The 25,086-nt window shown below is 57.4% G+C and overlaps 1 protein-coding gene across 2 annotated transcripts in view; it reads right to left on the reverse strand.

Annotated features, from left to right (window-relative positions):
• BCAS4 (breast carcinoma amplified sequence 4) overlaps positions 1-25,086 on the reverse strand; it is a 55,522-nt gene that overhangs the window by 4,881 nt on the left and 25,555 nt on the right. The window contains exon 4 of one of the 2 annotated variants that reach the window (XM_070421398.1): positions 19,559-19,699. The exons of the other annotated variant lie outside the window; for it this stretch is intronic. Coding sequence (XP_070277499.1) covers positions 19,559-19,699 — 141 coding nt within the window. The remainder of the gene's footprint in view (positions 1-19,558; positions 19,700-25,086) is intronic. 2 annotated transcript variants of the gene reach the window in all.

A 25,086-nucleotide genomic window follows, 5' to 3' on the forward strand; every position in this document is an offset into this window, starting at 1 on the left:
TGGTTCTCAGGCCATAGTTTGCCCCTGAATTTAAATCTGTCTTCCTAAATGGAACAAGAACAAACCCTCCCCTGTATCTCCCATGCAGAGGGCACTGAGTACCGGGTCAGCAGACACGAGCTGCAGGATTCAGAGCCAGGCGCCTTGCTGCCTGTCCCCAGGCCTGGGTGTCATTGGCCATCACTGCAGCCCCAGCCTGTCCTGGCACAACCAGCATTCTCCACCTTCAACTAAGCAGGCCACACTGCTGTCCCACTCACGGGCCAGTTCTGAGGTGCCCCAGGCAGCCCCAGGGGGTCTGAGGCCCCAGGCCGGCCATGTGCAGGGGCTCCAGTACCCAGAGGCCCACCATCATCCCCTAGGGGCCTGGAGAGGCCTCTCCCATTGAGCAAACAACAGCTACACCTACTGTGCCCCAGGTCACAGACATGGTCTCAGCCCTCACAGCACTCACTCCCTTAAGACAGGGATTTCTCATCCTCGTGAGCATCGCTTTCCTCTCTGTGAAATGGGATAATGCCATCAATTTCACGGGGTCCTGCCTGGAACACACAGAGGTGCTGGAGGTCTGGCAGCCACTTTGGGACCACGAGGACAAAGGCCACAAGTTAGGAAAGGCAGAGCAGCAGCCGGGAGAAGCCCAAGTCCCTGACCACTTACTTCCTTGAGAAGATCCACGAGCTAACTGACCACCTCGTGACTTCCTGCCACGTGAGGAAAAAACAAAAGCCTATTGGTTAAACTGCTTCAGTCCAGTTCTGTCACCCAGATGAACACAGACCGAATGGCACGGCTGCTACTGTTCTCGTCGCCACTCCAGTTAAGAGAGAGCTGCCCACAGTCAGGACTGAAGCTCGCTTTGCTTAGATAATGAAATGTTATGTTCGCCAAAGGAAGTCAAAACTGCTAGATGTAAGAGCAAACAGACAGGAGGAGAAGATGCAAATCTCAAAATAATTCCACAAGATACAAAATAATTCCCAGTAACCGATGTGTGTATCACCCCCTCCAAGAGCTGCAGCTTCCCCGCCCCCTGGACGGGGGCCGCCCTGCGTGACCTGCTCCCGTGTGGACTATGGGAAGGTGTGTGTGTGGGAAGAGGCCTGGCCAGCCCCGGCCAGGTGCCAGGCCTTCATCTGTGCTGTGTCCTGTCGACAGCGTGTCCCCTGGTATGAGGTGATGAGAAGGACACTTCACCTCAGTGATGTTCCTCCCCCAAACCTGCAGCCCAGTCTAACCACGAGAAAAGCACCAGATCAGCTCTCACCGAGGGACACTGTACAAAACACCGAACCATTCTTCCCCCAACTGGCAGGGTCATCAAACCTAGGCCAGTCTGAGAAGCTGCCTCAGACCAGAGGGGCTGGGGGACACGGTGACCAAATGCAATCCTGCTGGTATCCTGGATGCGATGCTGAGACGGGAAAGGGTGTTAGAACGAGTGGCATCTGAAGGAAGCGTGGACTTACTGGTCATGAACAGCAGCGTGTCAGGTTCACAGTGCACAGCCAATAGGACGTGGATGTCGACGGGGGGAGCTGGCAAGGGGCATATGGGGACTCTGCATTATCGTATCTACTGACTCTGATTCTAAAATGAAAACATTCGTTTGAGGGGGAGAAGCAAACATAAGCAGCAGCTCTGGCTCTGACCTCTCAGTTCAACCACATGACAACGAGGAGTGGAGGACAAGCAGGGCCAGTCCCATTCATCCTCACAGCCCCCGAGACGCAGGGCCCATAATCCCATGTCCTAGAAGAGGAAACTGAGGCTCAGAGAGGCACTTGCCCCGACTGCCCAGCTGGGAACTGGCAGAGCTGAATCGGAACCCAGGCCCACCCGACCCCAGGACCTGCACTGGCCCAGCACCGAGCCAGGGCAAGGTGACCCCGGGGCTGAGCTCATCCGGGACCCCGAGGGGTCCCCCTCCCAGCACCCTCAGAGGTCACAAATGGTGGCCTTTGGTTAGCATCTGGCCCACAGACAGGGTTGGGCTCATGCAAATTTAACCATGAGTGAGCTGCCAACAGGGAGGAACTGGGATGTTTCAATTAAGTATCGAGTTCCTATGTCTCCTGAACAACGGAGCTACCCGGCCACACGGCCGCATTCCTGCGGGGCACAGGGAGCTGGCCCTCCGGACGGGGCATGTGCTGTCCAGTTTGCCACCGTCCCCGCCCGGCCTGACTCACTCGTCCACACGAGCTGGCAGGCTCCGGGCTCCCGTCACGGGGCTCAGACAAGTCCTGTGGCTGCGGAGGAGCTGGATGGGGCAGGCTCTGCTTCGGTCCCTGCCCCGGCCCCAGGCTGTCCTGTCCCAGGGTCAGCACCACGCCCAGTGGCTGCTGCCTTTTACCCACAGACAGTCTCCTCTGGTCTCGCCAAAACCTGAGAGGGAGGTTCTGCGATGGTGCCGTTTTATGGAGGAGAAGGCGGGCTCCGCGAGGACAGGGCAGGCTATGCCCAGGGCCGCACAGCTGGGAAAAGTCAGAGCTGGGGCTCAAATGGGCTCTTCTGAGCCACGGAGGGACCTTCCCCGCGATGCCCGCCTCCCTCCTCAGTCCTGCCTCTGGGCTTCTGGCTGACCTGCCTGTGCCTGCTGGGGGCAGCGGGAGGGGGGGGGGGGGGCAGTATTCCAGTTGCTCTGACAGCTGAGCAGAGTCCCTCCCATTCCTGTAAGCAGCCCCTGCGTGTCCCGTCCTGCCCGAAGGCCTGGCTGGCTGGCCTCGCGGACGGACAGAGACTGCACAAGTCACAGATGCACCCGTCCCGCCGAAGCCGCTGCCCAGCCACCACCAGCCTGGGGACCACAGCCACTGGTGGCCCTGGGGACCGGGAAACAGGGCTGGGATTCCCGGAGTGGCAGCCCCTGCCCGGACGGCCCAGCAGCGGGGACAACTGGCGCCATCTTGTTGCAGGCGATGCTGACCCGGGAGCAGGTTCAGGGTCCCCACGGGTCCTGCCTTTAGCTGGAGGAAAAGCAGTAACGTGGAAACGCTGAGGAGGAGCCCGCAGTTCTGCCAAGACACTGGCTCCTGCATCCGAACCGACACCCCCTCGGGGAGGGGAGGGGGGCAGGGGAGGCGGGTCATGCCACAGCCCCCCTGGAACTAGGTCTGCCTGGGGCCCAGCTCCGGACCTGAGCCTCCAGCCGCGGCCCCTCCTCCCAGCGGTGCTGCTCTCCCCACCCCCCATCTCGCCCCCGCCCCCGCCCCCCCCGGGATCCGACTCCCTCCTCCAGCGACGCTGCTGGTAAGCGCGGGAGTCATCCCATCTGAACCCCACACGCCGGGGTTTGCTCATTACATGGCCACTGGGTGCAACTGTCCGATTCCAGACGAGTCATAAATACACTTACGTGAATATTTTTAACTGAGTACCTGCTCTATTCCAGAGACCCGACCGCACAGGTCACGCCCTTTTACAAACCAGGAAACTTGAGGCTTTCAGGGGTCAAGTGACTCACTGCCAGCCCACCCGCTGCCTAAACCTCCAGCACCCAGCTGTCCAAACCGGACACCGGGGTCACCCCGACTCCCCACTGCAGCAGCCAACCCATCCCCCATCCGCCTGCGAATTCTTCCCAAACCCTCTCCCCATCGCCCCGCCCGCGCCTCCCAGCCTCTGCTCTTGTCCTCAACGCCTTCTCCACACGGCAGCCTGAGGGACTGTCCCCAACACCGGAGCTGACCCTGTGCTACGCAGCTCCCTGTAGTGAGACTCGCACCGGCTTCTCAGGCCGTCACCACGTCACACCCGCAGGCAGGCCAGACCGCAGGCGTGCCCCGTGTGGCCTCCACGGGCCTGACTTTCTTTACTAGTTTTGTTGCATTTGTTTGGCTTGTTTTGTTCTCACATTTTTAAATAAAATGCCATTTCCCTATGCAAAATGGATTTCAGGCTCCTCTTTGAAAACTGGAGGCCCTGGCACCTGGCGGACACTGAGCTGGCGCTGAGCAGCGGCTGTCCCTGCACAGGGGACATGTGCACTCGCCCGCCTCGGTCCCCCAGCGTGTGACTCATCTCTGCCACCGGCCTGGCCCCTAGCGTTGGGGGTTTTGACCCCAAGATGCACACGACCCGGCCTGACCTCTGAACTTGGTCTGTCCCCTCCCGTCACTCACAGCCCTCCAGCTGGGGCCTGGACCCTGGACCTCACTGGGTCGGTCGTCACTTGGGACCTTTGCACCTGCTGTCTCCCCTCCAGGCATTCCTGCGGGTCTCGTGCTGGGTCCTTCCTTCCTTAGACCCTCCTGAGGGGCCTCCAACCACGTGTCAACCCCCCTTCGCCGTGGAGCCTACTCTGTAACCTTCTTCCGTGGCTACCACCGTCTCCCGCAGGCTCAGCCCCCTGGGGACAGACCACGTCAGTCCTCAGGGCCACAGCCCAGCGGCAGACAAGCCGGGCTCACAGGAGACCCTCGGGCCACGAGAAATGGACGGCTGGCCGTCGGCCCCGGAGGCGGACAGGAAGGGCCTGGGCGCTGGCCTCCAACCGGTCGGGCTCAGGCGCCCAAGGCCAGCGGCGACCATCCTGTCTCCACACGAGGACACCTGCAGGGCCTGTTCCGGCGTCACTGGGGGCTCAAGGCTGCTGTCCGCCTGGCCGGGTCTGAGACCCACCCCTGGAGACACGAGGCCGCGTTACAAATAAAGCACTTGCTAACAGCAGCGCTTTGCCCGGGATGGGAGCCTGGGACGGAACCCGGGGAGAAAGAAAGCTGGTGAATCCAGGCCTGGGTTTAGTGGCTGCTCGGGCCGGTGCTGGGTCTGAGCTGTGATGACTGTACTGTGTGTGGTGACGCGTGATACGACCACGGGGGACACTGAGTAAGGGGCACACGGGGACTCGGTATCGTCTTTACAAGCTTTCTGCACATTTAAAATCACCCAAGACAAAAAGGTCATTTCAAAATAAATGGAGCGTATCCACGCATGTGCAAAGCACTGAGGAAACACAAACAACACAGATGACGGGCTATGAAGTAACAACACTGATGTCATCAATGACAGTCACAGCAGCTAAGCCCGACTGGTCTCAGTTACCGCTCACGACAATCCTATGCAGAGGACGGCTGCCAATCCCATTTTATAGATGCGGAGACCGAGGCCTAGGAACTCACTCGAAGCACGACACCTGCAAGTGGCGGCCAGGGCTGCCCCGGGCGCACGACCTGTACAGGCCCGTGGCCCGTGCTCGTCCAACACTCGCTGCCACTGTCTGAAAATCCTTCCTAAGCTTCGAAAGCGGCCTCCTGGTTTCCTTTTTCACGTGGACCCGCAGGTCTGCAGCCGGTCGTGGTGTCAGCGCCGGGTGGCCCAGCGCGGGTATGCGCCATGCTGTGCCTCTGAGAGGTGAGGCGTGGACAGCCCCGTGGACGGCGAGGGGCCAGCCCTCCTGCCTGAGAAAACAGTGCGGGGCGAAGGGCGCAGCAGGGGCAGGGGTGGGTTTGGGGGGACAGCAGCGGAGGGATTTGGCTGCAGCAGACACTACTCCTCTGGGCACAGAGCAGCGCAGGGAAGGCAGCAAACCAGTGGCTGCTCAGGCCAGCGGCCTCCTGTCACACTGAGCTTCTCCTCCCCAGGGAGGGGCTGGGCCAGGCCCCCTGCCCGCAGGGTCCCACCTCCAGCTGAGAGCAGGAGCCCCCCCGCAGCGGCCACCGTCGCAGGGCTGTACACCTCTCACCCCGGCGCTGCTCATGGGTGGACGCCTCAGGTTTTGTCAGCGGCCTTGAAGGTGGTTGGCTCCACAAAACAACATTGAAAACAGCACCAATGAGCTCTGGGAGGCAGAGTGCACACACAGACGCCATCGACCCTTCTGTGGGTCCTTAACGTGGGCGGCTGCTCTTCATTAAATAAACAAGCCGTCAGGGCAACAACAGAGGCGTCCACCAGAAGCCACGGGTGATAAGGCCACGCACAGGCCCGCCCTGTCCCTGCCCAGCCCGGGGGCCTCTTCCCCTGCTGAGCAGCCGCCTCCCAGCAGCTGGAGGCTCCTGCTCCGGGGCCAGGCCCAGGCTGCCCCCTGGTCCGGGCGTCCAGGCACCTATGCTTTCCTCACACAGGTGCCCTCAGGGCTCCTGCTGGGCCACGGATCAGCCAGGGCCGTCCTGCACCACGTGACCTGCACGATGGCCGGGGAGCCATACGGGTTCCCTCCCCCGGCCTCGCCCTTCACCAGGGCCAGGGACTGTCTCAGAGGCCCTGTCACAGGCACCTGGCAGGGTGCTGTCCTGTCTGGTCAGGACAGTGGATCAGACGGGCCCCTGAGTGTGAAAAGGGGGATTTCAAGGTCTGGGAAGTAAGATTTGAGAGGGAGAGAAAGGAGAGGGAGAGACGGAGTGAGCAGGGGACAGAGATGAAGCTGTGGAGACCATCAGAGATGGGGAGAGGGGGACCGACCACGGAGGGGAGACAGAGAGACAGAAAACGAAACTGGGAGAGAAAAGAGATAGAGAGGGAGAACCAGATCAGGGGGACTTCGAGGAAACAGGTGGAATAAGGAGGGGGTGGGAAGAGAGAGGGAAGTGGGAATGGAGAGCTGAAGAGGGGAAACTTGGAAATAAGTGAGGAAAGGAGAGCGGAGGGCGGCGTGGCCCTGACAGAAAAGTGAGGTGGCCAGATGGGGTGACAGGAAAGGGGGGATGGGCTGGGCTGCAGGCTGGGGACAAGGAAACTGGGATGGGAGCTGGGGAGTCAGTCCTGGGGTCAGGGCCTCTCCAAACCCAAGCCAAGTCACTGAGCCTGGAAAGAAGACGGAACACACCCACCACCACCCTCCGCCACATGCCAAACACATCCCTTTGTCAAAGAAACAATACTCCTGCACTGCCGGGTACTTGGTTGGTTGGAGTGTCCCCTGATATGCCAAGGTTGCGGGTTTGATTCCTGGTCAGGGCACACACAAGAATCAACCAATGAATGCAGAAATGGAACAACAAATCGATGTCGATGTCTCTCTCTCTCTCTCTCTCTCTCTCTCTCTCTCAAAAAAAGAATATTCTTAAAGGACAAAGGCCATCTGAGAAGCCAGATCAGCCTCTACTGAATGAGCTCCATCTTGCCTGAGGGCAGTACTGCCCTCTGCGCTCACAGACTCAGGACTCCTGGAAACCTCTGGTCTAAACCTCCGCCCAGGGCCTCGCCGCTGGCCTCCACGGGGGCCCAGCCCTCTGGCTGCGAAGAGAGAAAAGAGGAGGAGGAAGATGCTGAGCACTGTCTCCAGGTCTCCGGCCCCACGTTCCCCCACAATGTTACCGGCAGGGACCTCATCCGTCTGGTACACGGCCGCATCCCCAGGCCTCGAACAGCACCTGGTGTCCTGGAGACGCTTAATCAATACAGGCCCGGGCATCGACCCACCGCTCCGCCTCCCTGCGCCAGCTCGTGCAGCCTCAGGCCTCCAGCCCTGAACCCCACCCTGGAAGCTCCAACTAGGGCTCCCCCTGCAAGGCCCCCAGATGGATTCTCTCCATTCACACGGCAACTGGAATGAATCTCCAGGGAATTAGGCTGCACGAGAAAAACCATCGCGAAAGGTTACAGGCTGCATGATTCCTTTTATAGAACATCTCTGGAATCGCCCAATGTTAGAGGTGGAGGGCAGATTAGCGGTTGCCAGGGGTTGGGAGAAAGTGGAGACACAACCTAAATAAAATAAAAGTGTACAGAACTGATACAATCGGATAGAACTCAAAATACAAATGAGTGCAAGTACAAGTGGGGAGATCTGAGTAAGAACAAGGGATCGAGTCCATGGCAGTGTCCCGGTCGTAATATTGTGCTACCGTTTTGCAAAATGTTACCATTGCAGGCAACTGGACAACATGCACAAGGGGTCTCTCTGTAGTCCTTCTTTATTTATTTATTTATTTAAAATTGACTTTCAGAGAGAGGAAGGGAGAGAGACAGGGAGACAGAAACATCAATGTGAGCGATACAGTGCTTGGGTTGCCTTCCACACCCCTCGACTGGGGATCGAACCTGCAATCTTTGGGTGTACGGAACAATGCTCAACCACCTGAGCCACTGGCCAGGGCTCTATTATTTCTTGTAACTGCATGTGAATCTACAATTATGTCAATAAAGAATTTCAAGTGAACACACACACACACACACACAGAATAGACCATGTTTCCCCACCTCCACCCTGGCCACCCTAACCCAGGCCACCAGCATCTCTCCCTGGACCAGGCCAGCAGCTCTGGCCTCCTAACCTCCACACACACCCGTCATCTCCTTTCCACGGCCAGACGCAGGGCAGATCCCGCTCCGAACTCTCCAGGGCCAAGCCCTTGCACTGGCCCCATATCTGCTACATTCACTCCCCCACCTTCCCATCCGGCTCCAACCTGCCACCCACGCAGGCCTCCCTGCTCCCTCAGCTGCCCCAGAACACCTCACACTTGCCTCCCTCCAGGGAGCTAGTGTCCAGCTTCCCTGCCCCCTGCCCCCAGACACACCCCTCCCTGCCCTTCTTCAGCTTTCCCTCTCCCCTGGTGCACATTCTATGTTACACCAGATCGTGGGCGGCCAGAGGGCAGGAACATTTTCTATTTTCTGTCCTGGGCTGCGACATGAAATAGCACCAGCTCCTATGGACAAGTGGGTATTTGCTGAATGAATGAATGAATGCATGAATGAAAGAAAGAGGGGAAGAGGGTGTGTATTTGGCATCACAGGAGTTAAGCCCAGCCCCGGGGCCGGGAAGGAAGAGGTGAAGGGCTGGGGTCACACATGTGGCAGCTCCTGGAATAGCCGAGGAGAACAGAGAAGGTGGGGGCAGGGAGAGGCAGCATGTGCACAGAGGGGGATGGGCAGGCTGTCTCCAGGCACAAGATCCAAGGTTTCCAGAAGCAAAAGCCCAAGGTACAAAGAGAAAGAGGCCCAGGACGGAGTACCCTGCAGGCCAGGCCCTGCTGCCCGCCCCATCCCCACCCCACATGCTCTCAAGAGGCTGAGCACACTTTCTAGGGCCTCGCGGGGGCCCAGGGGTTAAGCCTTGGGGGCTTCCCACGTCTGCCTGTCCACAACCCCCCTGGCATGTGGCTCATGCTGCTTTGGGGATGAGGGGAGGTGGAGCCATGGGCTCGCAGAGGCCCTCATAATGGAACCTGTGACATTCCCTCTGAAGGCCCCAGGGAGCTGCCCACAGACAGCAGGTCCCTCAACCATTCCCAGCCCCTCCGGTGGGCCCCTTCCCAGCTGTGTGACCTTGGCCACCTGAGCCTTTCTGTGCCTCGGTTTCCTCATTTGGAAACGGCCAGGGTGTCATGCCAATATAACTGCTCAGTGAATGCCGGCTCATTTCATTATGATTACGGCCCCCTGGATTCGTATTCTTTTTAAATGCCTTCATTAGCTTGCAGACAGCCCGAGTGTACAATTTCATAACATTGCATTTTTAGTATTAAGTGCATTCAATTTCAAAGCATGAACATTTAAACTAAATCACAATTCGTGCACTGCTTCCATTTTAATCACCAGGAGCCTCCAAACTTGTAAATGCCAGGACATCTCTAGCACCAAGAGGCGTGGCTCGTCTACCAATCAGGGTGCTTGGCTCACAGTAGGTGCTCAATAAATGCCTGCTGGCCAGACAGCGACAGATTGCTGGGTGCACTGGGCAGCCAGCCCCACAAGCAGCCTGTGGTCTCCCCTTTCTCTCCCAGCAGTGACTATGGCCATCTGAGCCCCTCCTGGCCATCACCCCCCTCCTCCTATCTCCCCCCGCAAAACCCCAAGGCCTCTGGAGCCAGGTCCAGGCCAGTTAAGAGCTGCCAGACACGGGAAAGGACAAGGCAGACCCAGAGCCACAGGCCGAGGCCCCAAACAGTCACACTGGGCACCTCCCAACAATGCCCGGCAACGCCCAGCCATGTCCAGCCCCGAAATTGCCCCTCGCTGCTCGAGCCCCTTCCACTGGAGAGCCAGCAGTCCCCTCTCCACTGGGTCCCAGGGTAATTCAGGACTCTCCGAGGAACGGGAACTTTGGCCTTGACTTAGGGCTGGCAGTGGGACAAGGTGCGATGCTATCAGCGGGACAGGCACCTGGACGGGTTTACTGCCTAATGAGACGTGGTTTGCTCTCCCAGCGGAACACTGACCAGGGACGGAACCAAGTTCAAGAGCTCCCCAGGCTCCATGGGCATCACGGGGTCACAGGTTCTCCAGACGCCCCAACCCCAGCGGCAGGCATCACACAGGCGCCTGCACTCCTAAAGGACCCACCTCGCTCGTCACGTCACCCCAGAGCCTGTGATGGCCCATCGAGCTGCCATCCTCTGCCCGGCCCACCCTCGCTCAGGAGCGCTGTGTGACCCAGTGTGAAGCAGGTGCCACCATCGGGCCATGCTGTGCCCTCCCATCCTCTCCTCGCCTGTCAGCGACTTCCCCTGACCTCTCTCCTCTCCTGTTGTGCACGTGCAGAAGTCAGCCCTTCTCATAATTACCTGCTAACTGCACCTGCCTGGGAGTTACCTTCTGTGAGTAACAAGCAGGGACTCAGCATCCTCGCTTCTGCATCCTCTGGTGCCCAGTTCACAGCCCCCACGTGCCAAGTCTCGCTACACCAGGCACGTCCCTGTGGGACCCCCACTGGATGCACTGTGTCCATCAAGGACACCAGGGTTCGGAGAAGGGCAGGGGATGCCCATGGCCAGGACTGGAGTGGCCAGGGTCACAGCGCGTCCAATCCTGCCTGCTCAGCACTAGCTCTCAAGGCCCATCTCCACTGCAGTGACATCAGCTCCTCCCTCCTCTCCTTCTCTCCCACGCCCAGGCCAGGTACCATGCTCGGGCCTGCTTCACCACAGCTCTTTGCCAAGGCAGAGATGGAGGCCTGAGAGCCACAGGCCCCCTGAGATTGCTAGGAGCCTCTCAGATTTATCTTCAAAATCGACAGATTTCACATGAAAATCTACATCCTCAAACTCTTTATACATAAGGGCAAGCTCAGGCCAGGCCGGGCCTTTCCTCCTGGCTGGAGTTGAGGACACCTGCCCCTTCTGTTGGCCGCAGTCCCCACCCAGCCCCTTTGCCTCTCCCAGGGCCCTTCCAGATCCTGGTGAGAACTGTAATTTTGAGCCCTGGGGCACGAAGAGTATGGGGCTCTGGAATCAAGCATGCCAATGCCTGGCTGGTTAAGTTAAAATGTTCTCATTTCTGTGAGCCTCGGTTTCCTCATCTGTAAAGTGGGAATGATAACAGACAGTACCTATGTAACAGGTGGCATGGGCATGAACCAAACGAGGGCAGGTGAAGCGCTAGCTTGTGGCAGCCCAAAGAAGAGCCCAGGAAACTGGCCGCTAGCCTCATCATAACTTCAAAGTCAAAGGTAAGAGTCCCTGTACCTACTCCTGAGAAACTGGGTCCGAGGGGAGCAACAGGTGAAAATTCAGCAGCTCCCGGGGTAAGGAACAGGGCAGGGAGGCCCAGAGGAATGTTGCCTGGGCGTCCAGGTGGCTGCCCAGAGGTGGCAACATTCCTTTGCCTGGGCCTTGAACAATGAATAAACACGACCAGGCAGAGAGCAGGAAGGGTATTCTAGGCAGGGACCAGCATGTGCAGAGCTGGCAGAGCTGGCAAACAAGGTGGTGCCCCCAGTGGCGGTGGTGTTGGGAAGGGTGCAGTGAGCCCCAGTAATCAGGGAGAAGCTGGCGTGCGCCATGCAGGCCCCCAGATAATAACCCCTCTTTGTCAAAAGGAACTTCCTCCCCACACACCCTCAAAACCTCAACAAGAATGAATGCAATGTTTGAAAAAATATATGGTTCCCAAACCAGCTGCCAGAGCCCTGTCCCTCCCCAGCACGTTCCTAGTTCCTACCCAGTCCAATGGACCTGTTCACGTGTGAGTGCTGAGCAGCTCACTGGGAGCCAGTTGGTGGGGGCTGCTGGGGCGGGGGGGGGGGGGGGGGGGGCGCGGGGTGCTGGGGACCAGAGCCACTGGCTCTCGCGGTAATATCTGCCATCTGCTCATGTTGCATTTTTACCGAAAGGGATGATGGGGGCAGAAGGAGAAGCAGAGGCGGTTCAGGGCCTGGAGAAGGCGCCCTGGAACCTCATCTGCCTTTGTGTTGGTGCCTCGCTGGCCTCCACCACCAGATAAAGCCCCAGACAAGCCTGCCTCCTTCCGGGAGTCACCCTCCAGGGGAACTGGGCGGAGGGAGGGGGAGGTGCCCAGCAGGGCTGAGCCTCCCTCCCTCCCTCTCTCCCTCCCTCCCTGGCTTCCTCTCTGCTGTGGGGAGGGAGCTGGGGGGAGGGAGCTGGACGAGCTTGAAGGGGGAGGGGAGGAGACACCGAACCTGGCACTGACGACTCCTGCAGGCCGGCCTGGGCAGGACAGCTGCACTCACAGCCTCCATTACCTCCATGAGGCAGCCCCAAGCTGCAGGGAGTGAGGAAGTTGTGGACACTCCATCCCAGCTCTCCACAGCCTACAGACTCTGGAGAAATCTGGGGAGACCAGCGAGGGCCATGGAAGCCATAAGAGCATTCACTGATTCATATTTAATGCACACCTACTATGTGCTCAACCTGGGTAGGAAGCTCAAATGCCCACAGGCAGGAACTGAGAATAGGTGATGGGCCAGATGGTGGCTTGGCAGGTATGCTGCTCAGGGGCCCAGGCCTCTGCTTTTTCAAGAGAAGTCAGAAGTACAAATTCTTACGTAAAACTTGTTTTAAATGCTGGCATTGAATTCAAATCAAATGTATGAATACACCCAGCTAGCCAAACAAAATATGTTAATGGGGTAGATTTGGCCCAAAGATCTCCAGTTTGGAACCTTGGCTACCGAGGCTATCATTCCTGCCTTTGGGAAGATCTCAAGAGGGAGAGGAGAGACACATAGAACAAAGTCAAAGCAGGATCAAAGCTGGATCTGCCATGTATGCTGTGTGACCCTGGGCAAGTGAACAGCCCTCTCTGAGCCTCAGGTCTCTTCCTTGCCAACAGGAAGAATAACATCCCTGGAGTTGTTATGGGAGGCTAAGACAGGGCGCAGAAAGCCCTTCATGTACATGCTCAGTATGACTACAATAGTTGGGGCACTAGCAGATGCTTAATAAAACTGTGGGCTGTTGGTCCTACTGCTGCTGAAAGCTACAGGCTCCTGCTGGGGCTCATGCAAAGAAGTGAAGGGCCTATCTCTCCACTCTCCCTGGTCCCAAATGCCTCTGAAGGGGTGGGGCCTGTGGGGTACGGACCAGCATCCTAAAATCCAGAGCTGGGGAGTGTGCTGGGTGCGACACGCAGGTGCAACCGATTTGTCCTACAGCGTTTAACACTGAGGGAAAAGAAAACAGGCGCACAGCTTTCCCCCCAAAATAGGACAACCTGGCTCTGGCCCTATTTCTGCAAGGCATGTCCACCCCTCTGGGTGAGGCCTGGGCTCCGCAGTTCACCACAGTCCCCACCACTCCCGACTGTCACAGCTGGCAGACAACTCATTTTCGTTCTCAGATTGCCCTGCTGGTATTTGTGGGGGAACAGGTGGGCCAGGGAGGCCCAAGTCCAGGCCAGGCCACAACCGCCGGTCAGCCGGCTCTGTGTGGGTGTCAGGACCTGGCTGCAAGGGGTTTTGCTATTAGCCAGACAGCCTCCATGGAAAACACCACACGCTTATCCATTGGAAAATTAATCAAAATGACACTCGAGAACAAGATGTTTTGGCTCGGCGGAAAGCAAACAGTGGTTTACAACAAATTATCGAGGCTGTTCTGAGTCCCGGGGCACATGCGCCCAGGGGAGGCCCAAGCACGGGGTTGGCAGTACACCCATGGCGGCCACCGGGCCAGCCGGGCCTGGGCCCAGGGGACATGGCGACACCTGACATGGTCCCCCCAGCCCTCCTGAGGCCCGTGGCCCACGTGACTATAGCTCCATCTCACACAGCCACTTCTGCAAACGACCTCCAGATGGGCTGACAGGCAGGGTCTCAGGGACCCAGACACTCAGCAGGAGACCTGGGCCCCTCGCCCGATTGGACAGGGGCCCTGAGGCCCTGCGATATGAGGATGGCAGTGGGCTCAGGGCACAGGATGTTTCCAGGCTGAGGAAGCCCACTCCTGACAACTGAGCCCTGAAACCCGGGGCCCCAGAGCCCCTATTCAAGTCTCCACAAGACATCCCACCCTGAATGTCAGCCTTCACTCAGGGCAGAGAACCAGGCCGGGAAATTTTCACATGAAGCAAATATGACCGAGTCACCCCCTCCTATGAACTTTTCCATGGCTCCCCATTGCCTGTAGAATCACCTTAAATTCCTGGGTGTGGCCTGAGGCCCTGGCCTCGTCTCCCCGCACTCTCCCCTGCTCCCTTGGCCAACCCACGCTGGCTCCCTGCCCCTCCTGAAGCCCGTGCTGGCCCCACCTCACAGCCTTTGCGCTGTGGTTCCCTCTGCCGGGAGCGCCCTTTTTTCTGACCTCAGACCGACTCTTACTCATCATCCAGGGCTCAGCTGGCATGGCCCTTCCGCCAAGGCCACCCCTGACCCCCCTGAGCAAGCCAGGGCTCCTTAGGAAATGACCAGCTACTGAATTTGCTTAGGATTTGGTTACTGTCTGTATTCACCCACCAGACACAGCTTCCAGGGCAGAGCTCTCCCAGGCGGTCTGGGACACAGTTGAGAATGGGGGTTCGTATGCTCACGCCCAGCTGTGTGACCTGGGGTAACCTCTCTGGGCTTAGCTTGCTCACCTGTAAATCGGGGAGATAAACAGCCCTGCCCTGTGGGTGTTGAGTTGGGAGGGTGGTGGCCTGCAGGGCTGGCTCTGCGTCACCACGACCAGGACCCCTGCTCACGGCAGGCTGTGCAGCACAAGCGGAGCTGGCCTTCCAGACCCGCCAATGCCCAGAACGCTCCTTCGGAGACTTCCGGAGTCTCTCTCTTCCTTTTCATTCCTGGGGCTCTGATGGAGGTCCCGTCACTTTGCAACAAATCCAAACCTGCTTTCCAGCAAGCATACGAGCATGCCCACGTCCACTAACTGACAGGTCAGCTACCGGAGGCTTACAGCGGCCCCACCACCCGCCCAGGCCACACAGCTTTAACATGCCAGTGAGGGAGAGGTACGGTTCTTAGTTAAAATCTTGGGACAGCATAAGGATCAATGTAAGAGCCTAATAAAAACTTTTCCTTTCCGTAGTGCAGCATGAAAACACGGACCTTTGTACCATGAAAACACATACAGCGTAGCATGGAAACATACAGTGTAGCATGGAAGCACATACAGTGTAGCATGGAAGCACATACAGCACAACACGGAAACACATACAGCCTAACATGGAAACACAGCATAGCATGGAAGAACATACAGGGTAGCATGGAAACATACAGTTGTAGTATGGAAACATACAGTGTAGCATGGAAACACATACAGCGTAGCATGGAAACATACAGTTGTAGTATGGAAACATACAGTGTAGCAGGGAAACACATACAGCGTAGCATGGAAGCACATACAGCGTAGCATGGAAGCACATACAGCGTAGCATGGAAACACATACAGCGTAGCATGGAAACAAACAGCGTAGCATGGAAGCACATACAGCATAACACAGAAACACATACAGCATAGCATGGAAACATACAGCGTAGCATGGAAGCACATACAGCGTAGCATGGAAACACATATAGTATAGCATGGAAACACAGCGTAGCATGGAAACACATACAGTGTAGCATGGAGACATACAGCTTAGCATGGAAGCACATACAGTGTAGCATGGAGACATACAGTGTAGCATGGAAGCACATACAGTGTAGCATGGAAGCACATACAGCGTAGCATGGAAGCACATATAGTATAGCATGGAAACACATACAGCGTAGCATGGAAACACATACAGCATAGCATGGAAGCACATACAGCATAACACAGAAACACATACAGCATAGCATGGAAACATACAGCATAGCATGGAAGCACATTCAGTGTAGCATGGAAACATACAGCGTAGCATGGAAGCACATACAGCGTAGCATGGAAGCACATACAGCACAACACGGAAACACATACAGCATAACATGGAAACACAGCGTAGCATGGAAGAACATACAGCGTAGCATGGAAACATACAGTGTAGCATGGAAACACATACAGCGTAGCATGGAAGCACATACAGCATAGCATGGAAGCACATGCATGGTGCACGGAAACGCACATTTCTGACCTGGACGCTGAGCCCAGGGCGCAGGCAGGCCCTGGGTCTGTAGACTGACTGCACAGCTCTCAGGCAGCTCAACTAGAGGTACAAGGCCTGGGCTTGGGGGGAGCTCCGTAGGGGGTGGTTATACCCACATTTCCAGGCCCCTCCTCCACGGCATCGTGGGGCCAGCCCAGGCTCCAGCAGCACCCAGTCCCATGGGTCCCTGGTGCTGGGGCAGCGTGTGGGGGGACCACTGCCCGCAGCCTCTCTGCAGTGAGGAAGGAGAGAGGGAGAAGGAGGGAGGAGGGGAGGTGGGGCTAGATAGAAAAAGCAAGGACCAATTTTCTCCCCATCTCCCTCAAAAGGTCCTCCTTCCTGGGCCCCATGAGGGGGTCCCCACTCCTCCCCCGACTCCGGGAAGGCCATGGGGACAGCGATCGGTGGCTCACCCCACAGTCACAGGACCCCTCACCCGCATCCCATAGCCCCAGGCTAGGCCCAAGAGGCCCTGTCCCACCCCAGCCTCCGCTTGGAGGGCGGCGCTGGGGCAGGAGGTGGAGTCGGGCTGTAAGGAGCAGCTCTCGCTCCTGCAGGGGAAGGGGCTGCTGTGCCCTCGCTGGTCGAGAAGGGCAGTGTCCACCCTGCGCAGGCACGGAGGGGAGAGGACTGGGACAGTGTGAAATCCTGGCTTAGGGAAAACCCAGATGAAGAAATGGAGAATCATCCGGGCATTCCTCCAGGACCACGCCCCCCAGACAGCAGTTCTGGTGGTCGGAACAGAAAGACCTGGCAGAGCCAGGCCTCACAGGTTCAAATCCCAGCTCCACCACTAGGGGTGAGCTAGCAGTTCAACCCGTCAGCACCTCAGTATCCCCATCTAGGAAACAGAGACAATGACCAGAGCTACCACACAGGGAAAGGCCCTCAGCTCACACCCTGGAGGCAGGTGCAGCCCTAGACACCCTCGGGTCTGTGTGTGTGTGCGTGTGCGTGTGTGTGTGTGTGTGTTGCTCACCTGCACTGCCTGCTTTAGACAAAGCCCTCCTGGGGCCAAGACCAACACGCTGGGGGTGCAGATGACTCACCACACCTGGGCTGCCACAAGTTTCCTGGAACAAGTCACCGCAGGTAGGCCTGGGGGCCCTGAGTCTGGCAGAGATGAGAAGGTGCAGGTCCCAGCACGCCCAGCCACACCCCGGTGGGGTCCTGCTGCAGGAGTGGGTGGGGAACCCCCCGTTTCAGGGCCTCACAGGCCTGAGTCCCAACCCCAGCACTGACCTCAGACACATGTCTCTCGCTCTCCAGGCCTTGGTCTCTGCCTCTAAATGGGGACACTAGTGCCAACCACAGGGGACAATGTGCGGATTACAGAAAAGGCTGCAAGGTGCACAGGGTCAAGGGCCCAGCAGGCCATGGCAGCCAAGGCCTCTGACCTTCCTCGCCCGAGATGCTTCTGGAGCCACTGTGGGCAGAGCACTGTGTGACTAGGGTGCTGCTGGTCACCTAGGAAGAGTTACCATAACTCTGCAAAGAGGACGATGAAGGAGCAGCTTTTGATTTCATTGTCATTGGAAGGCAAAACGATTGCATTTGTCTGGAGATGGGGAAATCCCAAAGGGCTTCCCGGAAGAGGTAGCGTTAACTTGGGCTTTGAAGGATTAATAGGAGTTTCTAGACCATGAGATCTGTCTAGCTGTTACAGGCCTTGGACAAGTCGTTCATCTGGAGGCAGGCACTGGGTGACCGACATCTCTGCTTTCTTGGGTGAGCAGCACATGCTTCGGGCAGGTATATGAAAAGATGGGGCAGTGGGATCCAGCAGGGACTAGAGAGTGAATGACTAGCCAGGCATCCTGAGATATGCTGCCTAGGTAACACTGCTGGGCCAAATGAAATGAGGGGCCAAATTTGGTCCATGGGCTACAAGACAACCCCCGAAACTTTCCAAACTTCCTGGCACCCCTGGTCTCTAGCCATCAAATGGGGGTAATGTTAAAACCCAGTGCGCACAATGATCAGCGATAACACAGCATGGAGACGTGGGGGCAGCAGGAGGCAGAGGGGAACGGAGGAACAGAGGGGGACCCACAGGCAGACCTCAAAGAACAGTGAGAGACCCCGTCGGGGCAGGGCAGGGCGGCTGGCTGGGTAGACACCTTTCCTGAGAAGGGCAAGGCCCAGAGACATGTCAGCCAGGGCTCCATCCAGCCTGTCACACCAGGCCATGGGCCTTGGCAATTCCCTTCCCTTCCCTGAGCCTCAGTCTCCCCGTCTATAAAATGGGGGTGATGCTAAAAGTATCTTCTTCCAAAGACAGGTGTGAGAATTAGATGCCATAGGACACAGCAGGTAAAGCACGTGGAACAGCCCGGCCGGTGTGGCTCGGTGGCTGAGCGTCGACCCATGAACCAGGAGGTCAAGGGATTGATTCCCCGTCAGGGCACATGCCTGGGTTGTAGCCTTGGTCCCCAGTGGGGGGCATGCAGGAGGCGGCAGATCAATTATTCTCTCTCATCACTGATGTTTCTCTCTCTCTCTCCTTCTCCCTTCCTCTCTGAAATTATAAAACAAATTTTTTAAAAAAGGAATTAGAACAGACCTAACATAAGCCATTGTTATGAGCAAATCCAGCCCAGGGCAGGGTTTCCCACACTCGCATTACTGACATTTAGAGCTAGACAATCCCTGCTCTAGGGCTTTGTAGGGTGTTTACTAGCACCCCTGTCTCTAGCCATTAGATGCCAAGAGAACCCTCATCTCCAGCTGACAACCCAAATGCCTCCGACTTGCCCAGTGTCCCCTGGACTGGGAGTCAGCACGTGACAAGCTGAAACGACAGGGAAGGTCTCAATGGCAGGGAGAGTCTGACGTCCGTTTTCCCGTCAGTAAAAGGGACACGTGATCCCTGAGGGCCATTGGGAGGATCCCAAGAAGCAGACACGCCGGAAGGAGAGGCCTTTACAAGTCGCAAAGGCCGCACTCAGGCTGGGCACCCTCCTGGCCCCAGCCCCGCGGGTCTGCTGGAGGCCAGCTCTGCCTGGGAAGGAGGACCCCAGCTGAACGCTGGGCGTCTATGAGCATGTCCTCAGGTTGTTAGGACGGGAGAGGCGGGCAGGGTCTGTCTCTGCTCACTATGTAATCCCAGATGGACCACCATGCTCAGCAAACAGCCGGCGCTCAGTAAATGGTGGATGAGTAAGCAAGCGGTCACAGGAAGCTCAAAACTCAGAGCAAGAAGAGGGACCTGCGGGAGGGACCGAGACACCAGCACCTGGGCCAGCCCTTCCCTGCCGGCCAGACACCGTTTCCTGTCTGCAGAAATGAGACATGCCCTTTGACCTCCCGTTTCCTGAGCCCCTCCCCCTCCAGGGTCTGGGAGGAGGAGGGGTGGGGAGATACTCACGTTCCTGAAGGAGGGGAGCCCTCTGGAGCCCGGCCACCCCCACCTCCGCAGGGCCTGCGAGAAGGCTCCGTGGCGCCGCTCGGCCCGGAGCACATGGTCCTCCAGGAAGGAGACGTGGTGTCCCACCATCTTGACGAAGGCCTGGCGGGGAGGGGAGAGCGGGGATGGCACCTCTGCCCCCTGCTGGGCCCTTCTGGCTGCATTCCGCCCCCCTCCGCCAGCGGAGGCCGACCCCCAGTCGCTGCCACAGTCGGCTCCTGGAGAGGTGGGGCCTGAGCTGGGAGGCCGCCTCCAAGCCGCCCCCCCCCCACTCCCCGACAGTAACAGCAGCCGCCCCGCCCCAGGCCCCCCGGCGTGTCCTCCCATATCCTCCCCATCGGGACCCTATCTTTAGCCTGTTTTACAGACAAGGGAAACCAAGGCTCAGAGAGGCTTTCTTGTCTGAAAGAGCACGTGCTGGGTCAGTGCTGTCCACAGGCCACGACCAGAGCCTGGTCAGCTAGTGGGCTCAGCTGGACGGTGAGGGCATGAGGGATGCACCCGTGAATGAGTGCGCGCCTGCGAGAGTGAGCGAACCAGTGCATCCTCAGCAAAAAGGCAGTGGATGAGCCCACGGTGTGCTGCTCCCTGGGGTCTGGCAGGGGCAGAGCTGAACGGCCGAGTGAGCCACATCAGGGGTGTGTGTGTGTGTGCGCGTGTGTGTGCGTGTGCGTGTATGTGCGTGTGCGCGTGTGCGTGCGTGTGCGTGTATGTGCGTGTGTGTGCGTGTGTGTGCGTGTATGTGCGTGTGCATGTGTGCGTGTGTGTGCGTGTGCGCGCGCGTGTGCGTGCGTGTGCGTGTGTGCGTGTGCGTGTGTGTGCGTGTGCGTGTGTGCGTGTGTGTGTGTGTGTGGTGGGGACAAGGGGCTATGGGCAGGAAGCTTCCCCTGACCAGGGCTCTGGCCCTCAAGCTTGGAGGCCTCGCTGGCCCAGCACATCTGGTTGTGAAATAGAAGAAAGTCCTGCAGTCCTTCCAGCCGATTCCAATTTCACGCTCCCTGCGCTAATACCAGCTGGGTGGGGAGTGAGGCCATGCTGAGGAATGCGCGCTCACGAGGTCTGACCCGCCTACCAAATGCCTGCCAGCGAGGGCAGCCCAGCCCAGCAGGGCCAGGGAGAGGCCAAACTGGGGCCACCCAGCCTGCAGCCAACTGGGGCAGACACACATGCATCCACACAGACGGGCTGGGGGACAGAAAGAGGGTGGCAGCCAATCGTAGCCACCCTGGTGGCTGGGTTATGGAGTCTGGGTGATTCTATATGTTTCTCTACACAATTAAAATGTGTTACTTTTATTATCAGGAGGGAGGGGGGAGGGGAGGAGAAAGAGAAGGAGGGAGGGAAGGGAAGGAGGGAGGGAAGGGAGGGGAGGGGAGGGAGGGGAGGGAGGGAAGGAAGGAAGGGAGGGAGGGAGGGAGGCAGGGAGGGAGAAAGCCCCAATGTTGTAAAATATACTTGAGTTCTAATGCATTTGACCACTCTGGCAAAGGCCCAGCTTCAGAGCAGGTCCCTGCCCACAAAGTGCCAACATTCAGCACTGAGGCGCAGTCAGGAGCACAGCCTTTTGCAATACCAGCTCCACCACTTCCTAGCTGTGTGGCCTTGGGCAAAGCACTTCACCTCTCTGTGCCTCAGCTGCTTCCTCTATAAAATGGGACCAACAACAGGACCTTCCTCCTGGGGCTGCTGTGAGGTTAAAGCAAGTTCTTACGAGAAAAGCACTAAGAGTCCCTGGCTCAGAGCAGATGCTCAGTAAATGTTAGTTTTATTATTAAAACTTAAAAAGGGCCCAGTTCCCAAGCTCCGTCCACCCAGTGGTCACACTGATCTGAGAGCAGGGTGGTCTTGGGCTCCCTGGAAGGCCTAGGGCCTGTGGCCGTGGCCGTGGCCGTGGCCGTGGCCGGCTGGCTGAGTGGCGAGCATCCTTCCTCTCTCCCCACCTGTGGGCAGTGACCACCTGACTGCTTGTCCTCACGAAGCCCCCGAATGTGCCAGGTGCTGGCCCAATGACGATTCTGCGAGGGACAAACAGCACATCCCCAACTTGCAGGGGACAAAAGAGGAAAGGGTTACCCAAAGGGCAGAGCTGAGGCCAGGCAGTCAGGCTGTGGAATCCATCTACCCCGGTACAATGTCAGGTTCTCACAGGGGCCTAAGTTGTACTGTTCTGATGTCACACAGCACGGCATGGGAAATACATATTCACCCATTGGCCTCGAAATCCATGACCCTTTCTGACTAGCTTAGTTTTTCCTCCTTTTGATAGAGACCCACTTACAGAGCAATCTCTCTCTCCTCTAAGGAAAGCAACAGCCCAGGAAGGTGGGGGTGATACAAGGCAAATGCCATTAGCCTCAATGGTGGGGAGGCTCTAGGGCAGAGTGGGGACTGTGGCAAGCCTGGAGAATCATATCCACTGAAGGGGACAGTTGCTCTCAGCACCAGCTGTTGGGAAATAACAGCGGAGGGGGCCTTAAAGTTGGTCGGCTCAGCACAGTCCTGAATCCCACTGGCCTCTGAGTTTTCAACCTCTATCTAAAACTTATAGCAAATGCTGGTGGGAGTGCAAAATGCTGTGGTCACTTTGGAAAATAGTTTGGCAGTTCCTAAAATGAGTTACTGTATGATCCAGCAATTCTACTCCTAGGTATTTACCCAGGAGAAATGAAAACATATCCACATAAAATTTAGACAGCATCCTATATAATAAAAGGGTAATATGCAAATCGACCGAATGGCAGAACGACCGGTCACTATGACACGTGCTGACCACCAGGGGGCAAACGCTCAATGCAGGAGCTGCCCCCTGGTGGTCAGTGCATGCTCACAGGGGGAGTGCCGCTCAGCCACAAGCCGGTCTGATGGCTGGGAAGCACAGTGGTGATGGCGGGAGCCTCTCCTGACTCTGTGGTAGCGCTAAGGATGTCTGACTATGGCTTAGGTTCACTCCCCACAAGGACTGGGCCTAAGCTGTCAGCCTAACATCCCCTGAGGGCTCCTGGACTGCGACAGGGCACAGGCCGGGCTGAGGGACACCCCCCTCCCATCCCCCCGCCTCTGAGTGTACGAATGTTGTGCACCGGGCCTCTAGTTATTCATAATTGCCCAAAGGTGGAAACAAACCAAGCACCCATCAACTGATGAAAGATAAGCAAACTGTGGTATATCCATATGATGGAATATTATTCAGCCATAAAAGGACTGAAGTTCTGACACATACTACAACATGAATGAACCTTGAAAACATGCTATGTGAAAGGAGCCGGACGCTCTAGGCCACATGTTGGTTGTATGATTCCATTACTATGAAACGTCAGAACAGGCCAATCCATAGATTCAGGAAGCAGATGAGCGACTGCCAGGGGCGGGGGAATGACTGCTAATGGATATGGAGTTTCCTTTAGGGACGATAAAATGTTCTGGAATTAGATAGTGGTGATAATTGTACAATCTTGTAAATATACTAAGAACCTCTGAAAGGAACGCTTTAAAAAATTATTTTGGACTTTGTCAGAGAGAAAAAGTATATCTCATATCCACATAAACATACCCACATAAACTTTAGACAGCATCCTTCTGATGCTGACAAGAGGACGTCTGATTTGCCCCATCCTTCAAAACAGGGTCCGGAAGCCATGAGTGGCCCTACCTGGCCAGCAGGCCCACCACCCCAGCCTCACCCTTGATCTTGAACACTACACCTACCCACAGGTGCCGGAAAGGCCATTCTCCTCCCAGCCTCCGCGTTCCCTTCCTGGCTCACTGCTCCACCTCTCAGGCCTCAGCATGGAGGTCACAGCCCTGGGAAGCTGTCTGCTCTAGGTCTGGCAGGCACCCCCCCCCCCCACCCCAGCCACTTCCTCACCCAGCACCCCACAGCCACTAGCAGGGGACTGGGAGCCTCGCCCCAGCCACGTTCCCAGCACCCACCTCAGCGTCCTACAGATCTTTGTCGAGTAAAGATCGACACGCTTTGGGTCTAAGAACCTCACTACTATTGCCCACTTCACAGGGAATTTGCTGGGGTGCACACTGGGAAGAGGCAGCCTCGGGATTGAACTCAGGAGCCATTCGCAACATCTGAGACATGTTGTTTGTCATAATGAAGCTGGGGGGCAGGGGCCGGGGAAGATGCTGCTGGCGTCTTGGAGGCAGAGGCCGAGGCTGCTGCTGAGCCCTGTGATGCCCTCAGGATGGCCCCGCCCCACAGCATTTCATGCCCCGAGTACCGAGGGCACTGAGGCTGTGCTGTCTAGAGCTGGCACTCCTAACCACTAGGCAATCCTGTCTTTTCAGTGGCTTCCTGTTCCTCAGGATAAAGGCCAAATCCTGACCTTGGATTGCAAGGCCCAGACAACGGGGCTCCTGCTGCCCCATTTCCCCAGCCCTGCTCTGGCCACGGCCGGGGACCAGGACAGCCTGACCCTCTGGTGCCCGTCTCCCTCCTGCCTCAGAGCTTCTGTCTCGGCTCTGCCCCTGCCCACACCTCCCCTGCCACTGCTCCCTCCACTCACCTTCCAGGGGCCGATGGGTTCCTCCCCTCGGTCACCCTCCCTCCCAGCACCTGCCTCGCTCTCAGTCACCCCGGCTGAGGAGGCCGGGAGAATAATGGGCCCAAAGATGTCCACGTTCTCATCCCTGGGACCTGGGCATCTGTTTCCTTACTCGGCGAAAGGACCTTTACAGATGTGACTAAGGATCCTGAAAGGCGGCAATGGCCCTGGCTTATCCAGGAGGCCCCACGTAAGCACAGGGTCCTCAGGAGAGGGGCGAGGAGGGTCCGAGTAGGAGAGAGACGGGAGATGCTAGGCTGTGGGCTCTGAAGACGGAGGAAGGAGTCATGAGCTGAGAAATGCAGGCAGCTTCCAGAAGTTGGAAAAGGCAAAGGGGTGGTTCTCCCCCCAGAGCCTCCCGAAGGAACCCGCTGACACCTCAACTTCAGCCTGCGGGACACAGTTTGGACTTGTGCCCTACGAGCGATAAGATAATGAATCCATGCTTTAAGCCACTAATTTGAGGTCATTTGTGACGGTGGCAATAGGAAACTGCTAAGGTCATGCCTGGGCGTCAAGTTCCTCCTGCTAGAAGATGGCTGTGAACTGAATCTATCTTTCTCACTGTGAGTGGCGCATAGTAGGCCCGCAATAGATGTTAGTGAACCGAATGCAAAGGAAAGCATCGGGCTGGAGAGCTGGGCCGACCCAAGCAAGGCAAGAACCAGGGCTGCAAATCTTCATGTTTCTTTTTCCTCTTCCCAACGTGTGGAATAAAATTCAAATGAATCAGCTATTCCAAGGGCAACGTTTTAATTATATTCCTGCCTCATTCTCTGCTGACAAGAATGTTAATTCTCTGCTCACTCAGTGCTGCCTGCCAGGCTCCCTTCCTCTGCAGCTCCGAGGGGCCACATCCTTCTGTCCAGGTGACCACTATTACACTGCAAGCTCCTCCCAGCCTCCCAGCCTCCCAGCCTCCCAGTCCTTCTCTGT

Source organism: Myotis yumanensis, unplaced genomic scaffold, assembly GCF_028538775.1.
Source record: "Myotis yumanensis isolate MYYU_CA2020_CCGP unplaced genomic scaffold, mMyoYum1.0.hap1 SCAF_7, whole genome shotgun sequence".
Taxonomy (NCBI): Eukaryota; Metazoa; Chordata; class Mammalia; order Chiroptera; family Vespertilionidae; genus Myotis; species Myotis yumanensis.